General features: G+C 49.5%; 1 protein-coding gene across 19 annotated transcripts in view; it reads left to right on the forward strand.

Annotated features, from left to right (window-relative positions):
- The first annotated feature begins 14125 nt into the window (after positions 1–14125).
- The window catches only part of ANK1 (ankyrin 1), a 218437-nt gene continuing 213655 nt past the window's right edge, over positions 14126–18907 (forward strand). For 7 of the 19 annotated variants that reach the window (XM_058720545.1, XM_058720547.1, XM_058720546.1 and 4 more), the window contains exon 1: positions 14128–14348. In XM_058720545.1, the coding sequence (XP_058576528.1) occupies positions 14223–14348 (126 nt within the window). In that variant the 5' untranslated portion in view covers positions 14128–14222. Of the gene's footprint in view, positions 14349–18907 lie in introns of all 19 variants that reach the window. The other 12 variants (XM_058720550.1, XM_058720551.1, XM_058720552.1 and 9 more) reach the window with 4 other exon arrangements.

Consider the following 18907-nt stretch of genomic DNA (forward strand, 5'->3'; position numbering starts at 1 on the left):
ATGACCTGAGCCGAAATCAGGAGTCAGATGCTTCACCAACTGAGCCACCCAGGTGCTCACATTATCTGCATGTTCTTAATTTATTACACCAGCTCCAAGCCCCCCACGCAGGGTCACAGCCTCTCCCTCGGGACTCAGCCTGACCTGGGCAGGGTGCTCCCCTCTGCTCACTCACTGTGCCAGTGCTTTCGCTCCTCATCCCTCCCCCGTGCTGGGGCCATCTCTAGCGCCCTTGACCAGGCCCCCTTGCAACCTCTGTCCTTCTCTGTTTCAGGCCAGGCCTTGTGCTGGGGCACCTTGTGAGGTGCACCCCAGCTGAGTTAAAGTGCCTGTCAGCCATCAAACAACACACACTCTGGGCTGCATCCAGAGGTCTGTCTCCTCCCTTGAGTGCCACTCTCTGGAGACGCCAGCCCAGGATGTCTCAGGGAAACCTGGCCTTCCCTCCTGGTCCCTCAGGGCATCCCCTGGTAGCCTTGGGCAAGTCACACCCCCTCCCTGTGCCTCGTTTCCTCCTCTGCAGGATGAGGGTGGGAGGACCTGAGAGGTGCCTTTTGGCTCTGACATCTAGTGATGCCATCAGGGGTTCTGGAGGTGGCCCTCCTTCATAACTTTGAAAACCTGATGGATAAGGGAGACTGTCTCTGAAATCTTGAAATCCCAGTCTGTGATTGCCTTTCCCCTGGGTCATAGGTGATATCAGAGGAGGCTGTGAGGGACCCCGGGCTGGGAGCAGTCGTGTGAAGCTGGTTTCCCTGCCCAGACTCCTCCACATGGCCCCATATCACCCTCCTGCTGCCCTGTTCTCACACAAGCCCTGATCCCAACACTGGGAGCCCAGAGCAGCCATTTAGAAATTCTAGGGAGAAGGAATAAAAAGGTTAAGAAAAGGTCTTTACCCCCAAAATGGCAGGACAGCTATATCTAACTCGATGCTGTACTGGTGTTCAAACTCGTTCTGTAGAAATGAAAATGTGTAAGCCTATCCACGTTTGCAAAGCACCAGAGGAGAACCATCATTAAGGGCATGCAAACTGAATCCTTAAAAGGAAAATAATTTTTTAAAAAAGAATCTTTTACTAAGGCATTGCCCCCTCCTTAAGTTTTGGCATCTTAAACTTTTCGTATATTGGGTCTTCTTAAAGCAGGGCCCGCAATTACAGAAAATTCACTGAAGGAAAAAAAGCTGCATTTATGCCTCTCAGAGTGCGTTTTTAAATACCAAACAGAAGGGCAAGAGGGAACAAAATTATATGTTTTCTGGTTCCAAAAAGAGGTTAAGAACCAAAAAGGCTTTTTACAGTTGGATTGAGGGAAATGGTACCAGGGAGAAAACAGTCTGCTAATAAATGGGCAAGAGCATGTCATTAATGATGATGGCAAATGTTTTAGATGAGAGTCCATTTTCAAAGCTCATTTAAAAATCTTTAATAAAAATAATCAAAGAAAGAAATACGAGCGCCAGGATGCTCTAGAGACCTTGCAAAAACAGTTGTGGCTTTAGTGAATTAAATATGTGAATTATGTTGTACTAGCATAGTACTTGCTGTATACCAGGCTCTGTGAGAGGCACTGCAGATAATGCAGTGAACAAAACAAAGTCCCCTGCCCCACTCGGAGCTCATACCCGAGTGGAGGCGAGAGATGAGAACACACCATTACAACACATAGTGTGACAGATAGTGGTAAGTGCTGATGAGCAAAATACAAACAGGAGAAATTTAACGTGTGGGGTGGAAGGGGACGAAATTTTAGGTAAAATGGTTGGGGAAGACTGTTACAGGCTGAATTTTGCATCATCCCCACCCCCTTCATATGTCGACATTTTAACCCTCAGCACCTCTGAGTATGACTATATTTGGAGATTGGGTCTTTAATTAACAGGTCATTAAGTTAGGGGCGCCTGGGTGGCTCAGTCGGTTGAACATCTGACTTCGGCTCAGGTCATGATCTCACAGTTCCTGAGTTCGAGCCCTGTGTTGGGCTCTGTGCTGACAGCTCGGAGCCTGGAGCCTGCCTCGGATTCTGTGTCTCCCTTTCTCTCTGCACCTCCCCCAGTCATGCTGTCTCTCTGTCTCTGTCTCTGTCTCTCTCTCTCAAAGAATAAACATTAAAAAAAAAGAGGTCATTAAGTTAAAATGAGATGATTATGGTGGGCCCTGATCCCATAGGACTGGTGACCTTAAAGAAGAGATTAGGACACAGGCAGAGGGAAGGCCATCTACAAGCCTAGGAGAGAGGGCTCAGAAGGAGCCAGCCCTGCAGACACCTTATTCTTGGACTTCCAGCCTCCAGAAGTATATTTCTCCAGAAAATAAATTTCTATTGTTGGAGTCACCCAGTCTTGGTACTTTGTTATGGCCATCTTAGCTAACACAAAGACCTCACTTTTTATTTTATTTTTTTATTTTTATTAAAAAAAATTTTTTTTAACGTTTATTTATTTTTGGGACAGAGAGAGACAGAGCATGAACAGGGGAGGGTCAGAGAGAGGGAGACACAGAATCTGAAACAGGCTCCAGGCTCTAAGCTGTCAGCACAGAGCCCGACGCAGGGCTCGAACTCATGACCTGAGCCGAAGTCGGCCACTCAACCGTCTGAGCCACCCAGGCACCCTCACTTTTTATTTTTTTAATTTTAGAGAAAGAGTGGAAGCAAGGGACAGGGGCAGAGGGAGAGAGAGAGAGAGAGAGAGAGAGACAATCTTAAGCAGACTCCATGCTCAGCATGGGCTGGATGGGGGGGCTGGATTCCATGGCTGTGGGATCACGACCTGAGCCAAAATTGAGAGTAGGACACTCAACCAACTGAGTCACCCAGGCACCCGACTGAAAAGAACTTTTGAGTAGAGATCAGAAGTGAGCCAAAGGATGAGCCAAGCAGGTAGGTGTTAAGGGGATGACGTGGACAGTGGGTACAGAAGCCCTGATGCAGCGATGTGCCCTGTGTGTCTGGAACAGAGTAACGGGAGGTCAGGGAGGTGACAGAGTGTGTGAGAAAATGGGGGGTGGTGTTGGCTTTTCCTCTGAGATGGGAAACTGTTAGAGGGTTTTGAACAGAGAAGTGTGACACGGTCTGACCTATATTTTGACAGAAGCATTCTGGCTGCTGACTTGAAAATAGATGTCAGACAAGGGAGCAGGGAAACCAGTGGAGAGACTTGGGTAGTGCTTCAGATGAGAGCTGATGGCGACTTGAACAAGGGTGAGGCAGAGGAGTGGATAAAACGTGGTTGAATCCTGGATGCCTTTTGAAGGCAGAGCTGGTAGGAACAGCTGACAAATCATATGTGGAATGTTATAGAAAGAGGAGTCAAGAGAACTCCAGTGTTTTTGTTCTGAGCGTCTGGAGGAATGGAGTTGCCATGAAGTGGGACGAGCAAGCCAGTAGGAGGAGCAGGGAGTGGGGGAAATGTCAGGGGTTCTGCTCTGAGCATGTTAGAAGCCTCTGGGCTCAGAGCATCATGTTAGAAATCCAAAAGGAGATGTCGCGTCCAAAGCTGGATGCCGGACCTGCATTCAGGAGAGGGTGCAGCCTGAAGAAGCAGGAGTGGGAATCGGCAGACGCAGGTGGCTAAACCCACGAGACCATCGGGCGCCAGAGTGTGGGCAGAGGGAGCAGAGTGGCCGATGGAGAGAGTCCCGGGCCATCCAATAAGCAAAGGCAGGGAGGCAAGAGGGAGTGGCCAGAAAGGTCAGCGGGGAGGTGGCCTGCAGGTGCCCCGGGAGCCAAGGGTATTCCGTGCCTGTGGAGGCAGGAGAGATCAGCTGTGTGGAGTATCCCTGCTGGGGAAGGTCAGGTGGGACCAAGGGCTGCTCTGGAGCAGGGGTTGGGGGGTGGTGGTGGGATGAAGGTCAGGAGAGAGAAGGGGAGAGGAGCTGCAGATGGCAAAGGCTGAAAATTAGTGCAAGGAATGTCGAAAATCTGCAAAGGTCTTAAAATAAGGAGGGGACCTAGATGTGAGTGGCGGTAAAGAGCTTGGCTTCTTTCTCTCCTTCACTCCCTGCTTCATCTGTCTTCATTCAGCAGACACTGACACGGGTTTCGGCCCAACACCGTGCGAGGTGCTCGGGTTGTGTGCATGAACAAGGCGCACTGGCAGTCCCTCCTGATTCCCAGCCCAACGTCCCTCACCTTCTACTGAGCCACTGGACCTAGTTTCGGTGATCGGGTCACCTTCGCTCCTCAGGACCATTCTTTCTTATCTCTTTTGCTGACTCATCTCCCTCTATCCATCTCCCTGTATCTCCAGGATCTTCTCCCTCTCTCACACCAGTCTCTTAACACCCCCTGCAATTGTATACAAAAAGATTTGTAGTGACACAGACAAACCACCAGGGTCCAGTCCTGGTGTCACTCAGGGTGAGGCAGGGACCAGTCTATCTGTGCTCTACACCACAACACCCCGGAGTGGCTGTGAGGATCCAGTGAGACAATGAACATGGCTCAGCACAGTGGCCGGTGCCCAGCAGGTGGTTAGTCTTTGCTTGAGGGTGAATAGGATGGGGTGAAGGTGTACTTGAGCTGAACTGAGAGTGGCCAGTAGGATGGAGGGACATGAACAGGTAGGGACAAAGTTTTGTGATGAGTCTTAACAGCAGTGTGCATAGAACCTGATGGAGCCTTCTGGGAAGGCTCTTCCAGGCCCACACCTGGATGGATGGCTGGAATTGTGTGAACAGAGGGAACGCCAGAAAGGAATAGAAGGGCAGGACCATCCAGGCAGAGGGAAGTCAATTAGTGCCAACACAGAGCTGTGAGATTAGGGGATACTTTCCTCTGCTGGGGTCAGAATGAAGGGATGTGGAAGAATGGACTGGATGCCAAGGAGGGACCAAGCCAAGGGGAGCCCTGAGAGTCATCCTGAGGGAGTCTTTTCTTTATTTGGCAGGTGATAGGAAGGCAGCTGCTAAAGATTTTTAATAAAGGAACGAACCGAGTGTTATGGGTTGAATTGTGTTTCCTAAAAAATGTTGCAGTCCTAATGCTCAGTACCCGTGAATGGGACCTTGAGGCTAGTCACTTAGCTGTGTGTGTAACATGTGACTATGTTATTTTGAAAAAATGGTGGTTGCCAATGATTGAGTTAAGATGAGATCATTAGAAAAGTATAGCATAGAAAATATAGTCAATAATACCGTAATAATGTGTGGTGGCAGATGGTGACCACACTTACATGGTGAGCATGTGCAGTGTATAGACTTGTCAAATCAGTATGCTGTACACCTGAAACTAATATTACCTTTATGTCAAGTGTATTTCAATTTTAAAAAGGAAGAAAGCAAGCCATACTGGCAAGACATGACATTTGATCTAATATCTGAAGCATAAGCATGGGTTAAACTGTTAAAAGAAGAAGAGGGAAGGATGACCTTTGTTCTGTCCTCTAAACTGTTCTAAATAGATTTGCTCTCCCTTCCACATGAAAGCCCCCAAATGCTACGCGCATTTATCATTTAAAAAAAGATGAGGTCATTAGGGTGGACCCTAATCTGATATGACTAGTATCTTTATGAAAAGAGGAAATTGGGGCACAAGGGAAAGACAGTGGGAGCACAGGGGAAGACACAAGGAGATCGCCATCTCCAGGCCGGGCAATGCATGAGCTTCAAGAACAAGAGACAAGCCTGGAACACTTCTCTCAAACGGTCCTCAGAAGGAAACACCCCGGTGGGCACCTTCATCTCAGACCTCCAGTGATACATCTCTGTGGTGTAGGTGGCCCTGTCCACAGCACCTTGTTCCAGAAGCCCTCAGAAACACCAGCGTATGTGAGGAGGTGCTCTGCTCTCTCACTGGAAAGGTTACACCCAAAACCCATGACAACGCCAAGTGCTGGTGAGTATGTGGACCAACCACAATTCTCTTACGTTGCTGGTGGGAACGTACATTGGTATATCTACTCTGGAGAAGCAAAGTATACGTATGCCGACTGACCCAGCAACTTCACTCCTGGGTATATACCCAATGCAGATGAGGGCTTCCGTCTCCCAGAAGAAATGTGATGGGTGCTACGTGCACACTGGCTTTATTCATGGTAGCCTCAGAGTGGAAACAAGCCACGTCCATCAACATGAGAAGAGATATGCAGTAACTGTGTTACTGAACAGTTTTCAGTAACAGAAAAGAACAAACTGCTGAAATACACAACACCATGGGTAAATCTCATAGACATAATGTTGAGTGAAAGAAGCCTTATATAGAGGGGTATGTGTTGTATGATTCCATCCATATGAAGTTAATCCAGGCAAAGTTAGTCTAAGGTGACAGAGGTCAGAAAAGTGCCTAACTCTGGGAGGCGGGGGGTGGGCACTGAGAGGGAGGAGGCAAGAGGGAGCACACTGGGGGCCGAAAGCATTGCCTGTCTCGGTGTAAGTGGTGATACACAGGGTGTATATATATATATATATATATATATGTATGTATATATATATATATATATTTATTTTTATTTTTTTTCAACGTTTTTTGATTTTTGGGACAGAGAGAGACAGAGCATGAACGGGGGAGGGGCAGAGAGAGAGTGAGAAACAGAATCGGAAACAAGCTCCAGGCTCCGAGCCATCAGCCCAGAGCCTGACGCGGGGCTCGAACTCACGGACCGCGAGATCGTGACCTGGCTGAAGTCGGACGCTTAACTGACTGCGCCACCCAGGCGCCCCACACAGGGTGTATATATTGAAGTTGCTGTGTGCAGGGTGGGGCAGAGAATAGGGGCCATAGTTGCGAGCCATCCATACTTACTGTACAAAAATCTGCATTTTAATAAGATCTCTAGGTGATTTGAATGCACATTCAAATTGAGCAGTAGTCTTTGAGAAAGACTCTGGAATCCAGTGGGTTGGGTGTGTAAAAGGAAGGAAGGGGGGAGCTTCATGGGACCCTGGGATTCTGGCTCAGGAGAACGGGTGAACGGTAATGCCATTAACTGGGAATAGAGATGCCAAGAGGGGTGATGATGGCTGTGACATCTGATGGTGCTGTCTAGGAGGCCTTGTGTCTCAGTCATAGGAGAGAGGTCAAAGCTGGGTTAGAGGTTTGGCATCATTGTCAGGTGGGTGCTAGTTGAAGCCAAGCTGAGACCATGGAAGGAGAAGTGATAAATGGAAAAAGGGCCAGGCTGTAAATGTTTATTAATGAGTCCTGAAAAGAACGTTCAGGAGATAGGAAAACGAGGGGCAGGGTTCCAGAAACTAGGGAAGTATGCAACCAGATCAAATGCTCCAGGGAGTTAAATTCAAGATGGGAATGAGACTATGGGTTCTGCAATGTGGGGACAGAATTCAGGGTGAGGAGTGAGTGGGGTAGAGGGGAAGCACTGATGTCTCCTTCTGGCATCCTGGCTGTGGAGGGAAGGGAGAGGGTCATTACATAGTCATGGTTTGTGGAGAGTCCACGGGCCGAGTGGAAGGAGCTGGTGGAGAGACATGTAATGAAGATTTGGGAGGGAAGGGATAATTCATGGCCACATTTTCTGAAGAGGTGAGGGAGGATGAGATCCAGAGGATAAACCAAAGGAAAAGCATTGTCAAGAGGGTTGGTGTAGACAGGTACGAATGATGAGGATGGGGAGGAAGCTAAGGACAGTCAGCCTGGTTGCTTCCGTTTCTTCTGGGAAGTGGAAGACAACGGCCTCTGTTGAGAGTGACAAAGGACAGATGAGGGGGTCGTGTTTGAGGTGTAGTAAAGCAGACAGGAGAATAGCAGATGGGGTTACTGAATGAGACTGAGGGCCCAGGTCAGGTTGAGTGGATAAATGAAGTTTATTCCAGCATTTTCCAAGAATCCAAATGTAAAATATCTTCCTATTTTTCCGTTTTCTCTGAACACCTTGGCTTAGAGGCTCTTTCATCTTTTCAAATTCCACCTTTGAAAATGCAATGATTAAAACAATATGTTGCCTTTATTTGTAAATTTTGGACAGGAAATAGGAATTCTTGAGCTCAATGTTCACCTTTGCTATGAACTCCTGACATTATTTTGGACAAGTATTATAGTGAAGAAGTGAAAGCTCTCCTCAAATATTTGAAGGGATATCACACAGAAGAAAGGTTTAAATAATTTCTGCGTCTTGACAGAGGGCAGAGCAGAGGCTAATGTCTATACGTTCTGGGAACATGGTTTGGACTCCCCATGTGGAGCAGAGAAGCAGCCCTTTGGGGCAGGCTGCCTGGGGAGTGATTTGGTCTGGGAGTGTGAGAGCAGCCAAAGGAATCCAGTTCTCCCATTGGCTGGGCAATGGAAACACCATTCCTTCAGATCCTGAGATTCTCATATCTTCCACTTGCCTCTTTGTTCCACCTTCAACATCCATGCCTCATGGATGACATTTTCTGGTTCAACCTTGAGTTGAACGCCTGCAATGGCATTGTGCTGGTGGCTGGGACCCACAGGTGAATGGGATAGCCTCTGTCCACAGAGGGCTCAGGTCTTGGTAGACACTTACTGGCTCCTTCTTTCCTAAAAGGAATTATGGGTGCAGAGACAGAATAGGAGGGGCCTTCAAGGCCCAACCTCAACCTAGGATGGGAGCTCTAGCAGTGTAGTAAAAGCAGAGACTCTGAGATTCACTTTTTGGTTCAATCCTACGTCCCATGGCTAGTAAGTCTTGAAGAAGTTATTTTTTTTTCTCTCAGCACCTCGGTTTCTTCATCTATAAAATAGTGATAATGATAATGGCATCTAACTCATAAAGTTGTTATTAGGGTTAAATAAGCTCAGAAGAATGTCTGGTGCATTCAGTGTCTTTTAGCTATTTATATTATTTAGTGCAGGAGGCAGCTTTTATCTTGGGAAGCTTTATTAATTATTAATAATGTTTCTTTTAAGAACACAAATCAGTCTAGTTGCATAAACACATAATAACAGAATTGGGTTGAGGGAACCAGTTGGAAATCTCAGGGAAGAAAGCAAAAATATAAAAATGGATCCCTCTCCTTTTACTTAACAGCTGAAAGGAGTAATACTCGTCACCAGAGAGAAAGAAAGAAGAGGAGCTTCTAGAGATTGTCTCCTGTGCTAGGGTTTCTGCTCACTTCCCACAGCCACCTCTGAGCCCCACAGATGCCTGGTTTTCCCTCGGCTGCTTTCCCATACATCTGAGTGAGCAGCCGGTCCTCAGTGTGAGTGCACGCGGGATGCTGGGGCGCCAGAAGAAAAGGCAGGAAGGGCCTGAGGAGGGGTCACAGCTCTGTCATCAGCAGTTGTGTCAGTGACCACAGAGGGGCAGTCTCTGGTTGCTGCCCAGAGCATTTTGTTTCTACAACATCAGGAATAGGTTGGCCCTTCGGTTGCCTGCCTGGGGATATTATTGCATGCATCTAACTCAAGTAATTACTATTACTTCTGCACTGCAGGAGACCCCGCTGAAGTCACTGGCAAAACCAGTCACCTGATGGTTTCCTTAAGGTCAGACTTGGAGTTAGCTTGGGTCTGAATTCTGACTCCGCCCCATTAGACGTGTGACCTGGGAGTGGGGTGGGGTGGGGAGTCAGGTAAACACATTCAGCCTCCGCTTCCTCCTGTGGGAAGTAGGGGTGACAAGGTTTTTGTTATGAGAAAGAAATATTATGTAAACGACTAGCAGTGCCTTGGGCATAGCAACCTGTCCATAAATGGTGATCATTATTATTGTCTATGACATGAGGTCCGTAGATGCCCAACATTGTCTGTCCTCTGACTGGGAAGAAGGAAGGCCCTCCAGCTGACCAGATGTTCTGTCCCATGTCATCTGCTGTAGGAGCGCAGTGTGGTTGTGGCCCCCTCACCCCTCTGCCCTCATCCAGATCAGCCTGTGGGAACAAATGCCTTCAGATGGCACAGTCCCATTTTCTCCTTCCTAGTCTGCAGTCGCCTAACATATACTAGGATCCAAGGGGACTACCTTACAAGTGAACCCTGACACGGACACATCTTTCTCCCTAATGGGTTTTTGGAAATTCAGGGCCAGGACTGCCACCATTAGGGGTGATTTGGGCCAGGGCCTTTGTACTCACCCCTCACTGTTCATTAATGATAAGGTTTCCCCTTTGTGTCTCAGAATTTCTTTTCTTTTCTTTTCTTTTTCTTTTTCTTTTTTTTTTTTTTTTTTTGATCTTCAAAAGCTTCCCATGAGGATTTTGATATATAAGAGAAGTTGGGATTCTGGAGCTGAGAGGTAGCTTGGACACCAACTTGTCCAGTCTTGCATTCCTTGCTTTAAGAAAACTAAATCTCACAAAAAATTAAAAATAAAAATACCGTATGATCTAGCAATTTCACTACTGGTTATTTACCCAGAGAAAATGAAAACACGAATTTGGAAAGATAGATGCACTCTCATGTTTATTGCAGCATTGTTTATTGCCAAGATATGGTAGCAGCCCAAGTGCCCATCCACAGATGAATGGATAAAGAAGATGTGGTGTATACATACAAGGGAATATTAGCCATAAAGAAGAATGAGATCCTGTCATTTGAAACAATGTGGATAGATGGAGAGGGTGCCATGCTAAGTGAAATAAGTCAGGCAGAGAAAGACAAATACCATATGATTTCACTTATATGTGGAATCCATAAATGGAAACAAATGAATAAACAAACAGAAACAGACTCATAAATGCAGAGAACAAACTGGTGGTTGAGGGGCAGGGGGAGATGGGCAAAATGGATGAAGGGGAGTGGGAGACACAGGCTTCCAGATAAGGAAGGAATAATCACCAAGGCTGAAAGGCACAGTAGAGGACAGCCAGTGGTGTTGTAAAGCACTGTATGGTGATAGATGGTAGCTATGCTTGTGGTGAGCACAGCATAACCTATAGGGCTGCTGAATCACCATGTTGTGCATTAATGTTGTGTGTCAACTATACTTCAATTAAAAAAAAAGGAAACTGAAGCTCGATACAGCACTTTATGTTTTACCGAATCATTTCACATTCACTCTCTCCCCAGTTCCTCCCAAAAATCCTTTAAGGGAGGTATTACCAGTATCCTTGTTTGTAGGTAAGGAAATTACATAATTTAGTACAGCATAATGGCATGAGTATGTGCTCCTGAGCCAGATGGGCAGGGTCAAATTCTGGCTCCACTGTTGACTAGCTTTGTGACCTTGAGGAAGTTACGTAACTTCCTTGTGCCCCATGTTCCCCATCTGTAAAGTGGAGACAGTGCCTGGTGCAATGGCAATGCTGGATACGTGTCAGCTAGTCTTATTGTCATTCCCCAAGCCAGTACACAGCAGACTAGTTGGTTCTTCCACGCGTTTTACTGATCCCCTGCTATGTGCCAGTCACCGTGAAAGGTACCGAAGGTACAAGGGTGAGCCGAACCAGACACTATCCCTTCCCTTATGGAGTTTAAAGTCTAGTAAGGGAGACATGCATCAATCAAAATGAACACACTAATGTAAAATTGTACCGACAGCAGGTGGCTGTGAAGGAGGCACAGATGGTGTTATAATGAGATGGTAGAGCTCATCTGGGGCTCCAGAAGGACCTCCTTGACGAAGTGAAGACCACCTTGATGTGGATGAGTGAGTTGGAATTAGCCAGATTGGGGGCTGGTTGAGAGGACAGTTAGAATGGGGCAGCGCAGTCTGGGCAGGGGCAGTGAGGACAAAGTGGAGGGAGAGCACTGACACGCTGAGCTGGAGCACTGAACCAGGGCACACCCGGGGTAAGGCCAGCAGGTAGTAGGAAAAGCCTGATCATTTGGGTCCTCATAGGCCATGTAGAAGATTCTGATCTTTGTCCTAGAAGCCAAAAAGAAGGATGGTAAGCTGAGAAGTGACAATGATCAGATCTGTGTTTTGAAAAGATTAGTATGACTGCAGAGTGGGGATATAGATTGGCCTGTGGCAAGAAGGGATGCAGGCATGATAGGTAGGAGGCCTCGGGTGACAGGGACATGGGCCCGCACGCAGAGGAGAGGTCTGTGCCAGAGGCAAAATGTGTGTCTCCTTGGCAGTCTGATTATAGCCATGGCTATGGGTGAGCTGGCCTGGGGGGGTGGGGAGACAGTCTAGAGCTGTGCCTTCCGATACAGGAACCACGAGTCACATACACCTCTTAAACCACTAAAATGTGCCTGGTCTGAATTGACATGTGCTGTAAGTATAAAATACACACTGAATTTTGAAGTATAAAATAATGTGAAATACCTCATTAATAATTTTCTATCGGTTGCATGTTGAAATGATAATATTTTGGATACATTGAATAAAATAAAATAAATAATTAAAAGTAATTTTACCAGTGTCTTTTAACTTTTTTTTATGTAGCTACTTGAAAATGACATAGGGGACTTGTGGTTCCTAGTAAGGGGGAGTTTGTGGTTCCCAGTAAGCTTCAGTTGGACAATGTCGATGTAGAGTCAGAAGGGAAGAAGGTCCAGAACCCAGTCCCAGGCAAAGAGGATGGTCAGCCAGCCCCTTAATTATTGACCACATCTAGGTGGAGAGGATTGCAGGGGGACTGGGGGCAGATAGGGAAATGGAGGGGGAGTAGGAGGTCGAGGGAGGAAAGGTTCCAGTAAGGGGAAAAAGCATGGAGTCTGGAGAGCAGGTGGGTGATTCAACCACTCCCCAAGTTTGTACCCTATGAGGTGGCTCAGCACAAAGCTGTTTGAGAGACATTTTGCCGTAGTACAGACGAGATTCCCACTTGCCAGGCTCGGCTCTGTGCTTGGTTAAATGTCTGCATCAAGCTCTCAGCTTAGGGCCGAAGGAAGCAGACTATTTCATAATAACTTGACTAATTCTTAAATATTATTTCCCACAAATCCACCTTTATCTTTATGTGGGCAAAAAGGTCCGTCCCACCTGATGGGGAAGGAGCGGCACCAGACCGACCAGGCAGTGGTTTCGAAGTTGGGGTCTTAGTTTTCGCGCCCATCACGCGACGAGTGGGTAGGTGAGTTTAAGGCCCCTCCCCCTCCCGCAGCCTGGGTTTGCGGCTGCGTGACCTAAACAGCTAGGTGTGTGGTTCTTTACAGCTGAACACGGGGAAAGGCGGCGTTGCCGAGTGAGGTTGTGTGTGTGAGAGTGTTGAGAATGGGGGTGAGGGTGGGGGTGGGCGGTGCCTGGTGCAAAAACCCAGTTCCACTCCCGTCAAAAGGAAACTCAAGGGAAAACTGCTCACTTCATCTTGGACATGTTTTCCAGCTATAATTGGGAAATATGCAAATGAAGGGCCCACACGGTCTGAAAGGGGCAAATCGCTATAAGCGAGGGACATGGGGAAACGGGGCTCTCCCCCGGGGAGCCTTGGCACCGCGCGCGCCCTTAAGTGGACGCCCTCGGAGGAAAGGCAGCGGAGGCTGGGCGCCGGTGCGTCCCGCCCCGGCCGCGGCCACCGCCCGGGGACACCCCGAGGCCCGGCCCCCGCCCCGCCCCCGCTCCACCCCCACCCCTGCCGTGCGGTCGGGGCCTCAGCGACCCAGGGTGCTGCCTCTTCCGCCGCCGCCTCCAGGCGCGCTAGTCTGCGGGGTCTCCTCCGAGCGGGGCCCGCCGCCCGCCGCAGCCTCCCTTAGTCCCCTGGCGCTGCGAGGTGGCCCGCAGTAGTGTCCCCCACGGCGCCCCAGTAGGTCGGGGTAGAGCGGCTGGCTTTGTTCCCTGAGACCCGACGGCACGGGGGCCCGTGCGTCTGGCGGCCGCGGCGGCGGCACTGCAGTGGTGGAAGCCCCGCCGGCCCGCCCGCCCGGAGCCGGGCGCTCGCAATGCACCAGCGCGGGCGCCGAGCGCGCGGAGCCTCGTCGGGCCGGCCAGGCCCCCTGGCCGAGAGCGTCCCCCGCGCCCTCCTGCGTTAACTGCTGGAGTCCGCCTCCTCCCCGGCCCGCTCGCCGCTCGCCGCAGTACAAGCCGCCTCCCCGCCCCCGCCCCCCGCGCCGCCGCCGCCGCCGCCGCAGGAGAGGGAGGGAGGGACGGAAAGAGGGAGGGAGGGAAGGAGGCGGCGGGGCCGAGCCCAGAGCCCGTCCCGGGCGCTGGTAAGCGAGCTCCGGCCGCGGCGGGAGGCGCCATCCGGGGGCCGCCGGGCAGCCGCGGCGCGCCTCGCCCTCTGATCGTCTCGCAGCTGCCTCCCCCGCCGACCCGGCCGCATCCTTCCCGCGGTGGGGAAAGAAGCTCCCCCCCCCCCCACCCTCCGCGGAGCAGAGACTCATTTTTTTTTTCCTCCTCGGGAGGGTGTCGCCACCTGGATTGCCAAGTGTGAGGGGTCCGGGAGGCGGGGACCGGAGCACCGTGACCCGCCATGGCTCAAGCGGCTAAACAGCTGAAGAAAATCAAAGACATCGAGGCGCAGGCCCTCCAGGAGCAGAAGGAGAAGGAAGAATCCAACAGGAAGCGGAGGAACCGCTCCCGTGACCGAAAGAAGAAGGTAAGAGGGGGGCGGCGGCGACAGCCCAGCGGCAGAGGCGCCCTGGAGGTGGCCGCTGCGGGAAGGGGCTCGGCAGACCTAAGAACATGGTGGGGGCCCGGGGGCCCGGGCGCCGGCGGAGTTGATGCCGCTCGAGAGTGGAGGGCGCGGGGTGGGAGAGGAGGAGGGAAAAGGCTTCGGTGCGGCGGGGCAGAGGACAGGGCAAGAGGCTGGAAGGGCAGAGCGGGCGGCCAGGAGGCTGAGGGCGCGCAGAAGCCAGCCCTCCCGCCGGCCGCGGAGACCTTTCAGCACCTTGGACAGATGCCGGCAAGCTCGCCGCGCTCTGGGAGGAACTTTTCCGGCCTCCCGGCGGCGGGCGAGGGTGACTGGCTGCTCCGCTCCGTCTCGCCGCCTCTCCTGGTTTTGCAAGGAAGCTGGTGTGGGGAAATGCGGCTCTGGGCTCCGGAGGCTGCCCTGCCCGGCGCCTTCCCCGGTGATCCACACTCTGACAAGGAGAGCTTCGTTCCCAGATCTCTGAACGAGGGGTATTCCAGTCCTTCCTCGACCCTTCTCGAGCCTAGGAAGCGCCTTTCCTAACCCTCTAGGTCCGGCGGCTGAAGGCATGTCCCCGGGGCATTTGGCAACATCTTGTGTTCCGGTCACTCAAGATGAGCGACTGATGGCCAGGAGGGGAAGTTCCTTTGGAAGCCAGACACGGGTGCTGTCCAGCTTGGCCCAAGGGCCTGGTCAGAGAACAGGTCTGCCTTTTGTGAAGGAGTGCCACACAAGATATCTCCATGACCCAGACCCCTTAGGTCAACTGTCCGTGCGTGCGTTGAGCACTTCCCTTCTGGGTCTGGGGTCTCCCTACCCCTGACTCAAAACACCTTTAGAAACACCTTTGGTGAGAAACACCTCTTAGTCTGAAACACCTTTGATTGTGAAGAGAGGGTGCATTTAACTGGGCAGAGGGCTCTGGACCCCCTGAGAGGTGTTTTAGAGCCCCCCATAGAGGAGGCCCAGAGTACACGGATGCAGTTCTGGGAACTGGAAGTAGGGCTGAACTCCAGTGTCAGGAGAGCCATTTTAACCCGAAGGAGTTGATGTGGGGCACAGCCTACAAGCCTCCTCACCAGGGAATGGGGCCCCCAGGGTTCTGGGGGCAGAGGCATTGGTCTTGGTTGAGAAGGAAACATATTTTTTTTTCTTTCTTTCTGAAATTGTCTCACTCTGAGAAAGAAGTTTGGAGCCTTGGTTGACAGCAGAGTGTGGAGAACAGACTGCTTGTGGGTCACACTCCGCTTACCAGTTGGTCAGCAAGACGAACATGCAGCCTTTTCCTAGAGATGAGACACAGGGCCAGAGATGTTCTTGATTGTAACCAAAGTAACCATCCCACTCTAGGCATCCCTGCACCCCTTCAAAAGCCAGCCCCTCTTCCCTCAAGGGATTTCCATCGTGTGTGTAAATAGTAGTTTCACAAAGGCACCACCCCTTTAGCAGGACCGAAAAAGAGGCCTTCCCCAAACCTATGGTGAATCAGAGTTTGGGTTGGTGCCACTTGGAGAATCTCAAGTCCTTCTGCTAGGGTCTGAAATACCAGAGCCCATCCTGTGAGTCAGGCAGGGGGAAGTCTGGTTATATCTGACAGTGTTCACCCACTTTCTTGGCATGAATGTAAACTTCTTGTTAGGAAAGCGTGCTCTCTATTTCCACTCCTGCCTATCGCTTTAGGAGCCAAGCCGATCCTCTCCCAAACTGCTCACTCAGTGTTTTTATCTCACTTCTTCCTCTGGAGCTTCTTCCTTGATGCTCCTGATACCTTAACTATTTTTTTTTTTTGAGCAGTAGTCAAAAAAGAACTCTCCCTTCTTCTCTTCTTTGGTTCCTTTCCATCCTGTGAAGCTCCCATCAATATAAGTCTGAATCCCGACTGTATATAATACACTGTCATAAAAGTGGCAAGGTCAATATTCTTTTTAATTCTTTGGTCTTAATCTTCATATTCTTATAGCCTTTATGTCCATTTTGAGTGCTAGACGAAAGCATATTTCCCTCCTCCTGAGTTGTGTTGTTTTACTAGCTGGTTGTAGCATATTGCGTCAGTGAGCATTCAGAAATCTTCCATACAGATATTCATTATTGTATGCAGCACCCTGGATGCTAGGATTGATACAACAATAATAAGGAAATCTTAATTTAATGTGATCATGATGACATATGCTCTGAGAGCTGGTCTTTTGGGTGAGGATATGGCATGGGGTGAGCTGTGGGGTGCTTCATTTATATTTTGTAACGATTGTGAGTACTCTGAGCTATTGGTGTGGTCTTGAGAGCCATCTCAGAGAATAGAGTTAAAATTTCTAGCAAAATACAAAATCACAAGAAGGTGGAAGGCCCTCAAGGGAAAGGTGAGGGAGGCAGGGCGATGCAGAAAGAGAGATTTAGAGAAGGCAGAAGAAGCTCCTGCAGGGGCTGGGAAGCAGATGGCCAGGGTTGAAGGTTCATATAAGGTGAAGTCCAACTTAGGCCCAATTTTTACAAATGAGGTGACGCTTTAAGGGAGGGATTCTTAAAACCAAGCAGCTGAGGACTTTACAGTTGGTCACCACAGACTGGGGCTTCTGTGGAACCATCCTTATCATCAGCACCAAAAGAGAACTTCATAAATGCAAATGAACATTTTATTCCCGTGAACTGGTAATTCCTATGAATATACAGCTGAGCCAGGGGCATTCAGAATTTACTAAAAGGAAAGGTGTTTGTCCAGTGGGTAACCTACTTAGCAGGGACTGACTGAGCAGCACCAAATCCCTCCCCATTTGTAGAAATAATTGTGGTTGTAACTTCAACAGTGGTTGCAGTTTTTACAGTTGATGATATTGTGTGGGAAGGCACTTGCTGAGGGGTGCTGTGCAACGGTGGATGGAGGCTGATGTTGTGACGCACTGACTGACACAGATAGAAACCACCTCGACACAGGGAATTGAGCTAAAACTCTGGAGCTCTAAAAATGCCTGCATTCTTCTGGGGCTTCATTCAGTTTTCTGTTTGTGTAGCACACATCCTTGTCAGATGCTGGCTGTTGGAGCTGCAGCTTTAAAAAAAAAATCCAGAATTTATGACATTTACTGATAAGTCCCTCTGCTTCTGAAGGTTGGGATGGAAATAAATAAATCACAAAGCATGTGTAAAGTAGGCATTTGCATTAAGAATGAAAGGTTTCTAAGGCTGAGGACGCCTTTGGCACAAGAATGTGTGTGCTTTTTATGTTTACCCAGAGCTTGAGGTTAGGGGAGGAGGGCAGGGAGGTTGGAGAGAGAGTGAGGCCCAGGATGGGTGAGGAGGAAGAGGGTCAGAATGAAATAAAGGAAGAGAGGATGAAGGGGGCTGGGGAATGGATGCGAAGAGAGGGGGGTGGGCATCTCAGCCCTACCATAAGGGGTTACACTAATCCTGCTACCTGAATACCTGCGAGTTTGCTGGGATAGTGTTTACTGAGCTCTCTCCTTGTCCCTGGTCTGTCCACTTACTTCATCCTCTGGTTTTGGTAAGGAAAAGATCACACCCTATTCCTAGCTGTGTGCCCAGTACCTGACGCACATGGTCACGCAGTAAATGTGTATGGGATGACTGATGGAACAAGCAGATTAATGCATTTGTCTCTGCTTGCCTTGGTGTTGTCTTGGTCATAGGTATGTGTTCAGGGGAACACTACACTCTTTGACGGTCTTTTGGGGGCATCTGAAGAAAGCCTGCTATTTCTTTCTTTTTTTTTTTTTCCTAATCATTTGCAAAGCAATAGAGAGTCATAGGCAGGCAGCGGAACGATCTAATTTTTTGGTGCAGTGAATTCTACCACTGAGCATGGAGTTAGTTCCTTGCAGGGTCTCTGCTGCACTAAATGTCAAGTGGTTTTAGCCATTTGGAACAACAGTGGTTTGCACAGGGCCTCGAGAAGCCAAGAAGAAGGGGGCAGAGAAAAACTAAGCAAGCAGAGGAGTGGAAAGTGGCCTTCACCGCTTCACTGTGCAGCAGGGCCTGTCGATCCTTCCAGACTATGCAAGGCTCCCCGAAGAGTGCTTGGCCTCCCTAGCACAGCAGGGCAAGGCCTAGCTCCTGGACTGCAGAGGTGTCTTTGTTTGGTCCCGCGATGGGACTTGCAGGGGACACTTGGGGTGACCTGCATGAATCTGAAGTGGTGAGGAAGGTGGGGGAGGGGTGAGCAAGAGTGGGATGAAAGGAAGGAAGGTAAGCAGGAAGGTCTTGCCTCCTAATTGTCAGGGGCTTGAATGTAAATTTTTGTTGTTATCTGCAGGTGACTTTATACATTCAATCTGTGATAGAGCGGACAGGATCCAAAGAGACTGGTGTTCATCACATTATCTTGAAACCTAGGTTCTGTTGCCACACCATATCGCTAGTCTATGTTGCAGTATTAATTGATATTTGTTTATAAAGTCTCTATTTGGCTTTTGAATAGCATAATGATGGTACATTGCACGTTAATTATTAAACGTGCTAGAATATTAGTTGTGAGGCTTGAAAATACACCCCAACTTTGGTAACCCTGCTTTGGC

This window comes from Neofelis nebulosa, chromosome 3 (genome assembly GCF_028018385.1).
Source record: "Neofelis nebulosa isolate mNeoNeb1 chromosome 3, mNeoNeb1.pri, whole genome shotgun sequence".
NCBI lineage: Eukaryota > Metazoa > Chordata > Mammalia > Carnivora > Felidae > Neofelis > Neofelis nebulosa.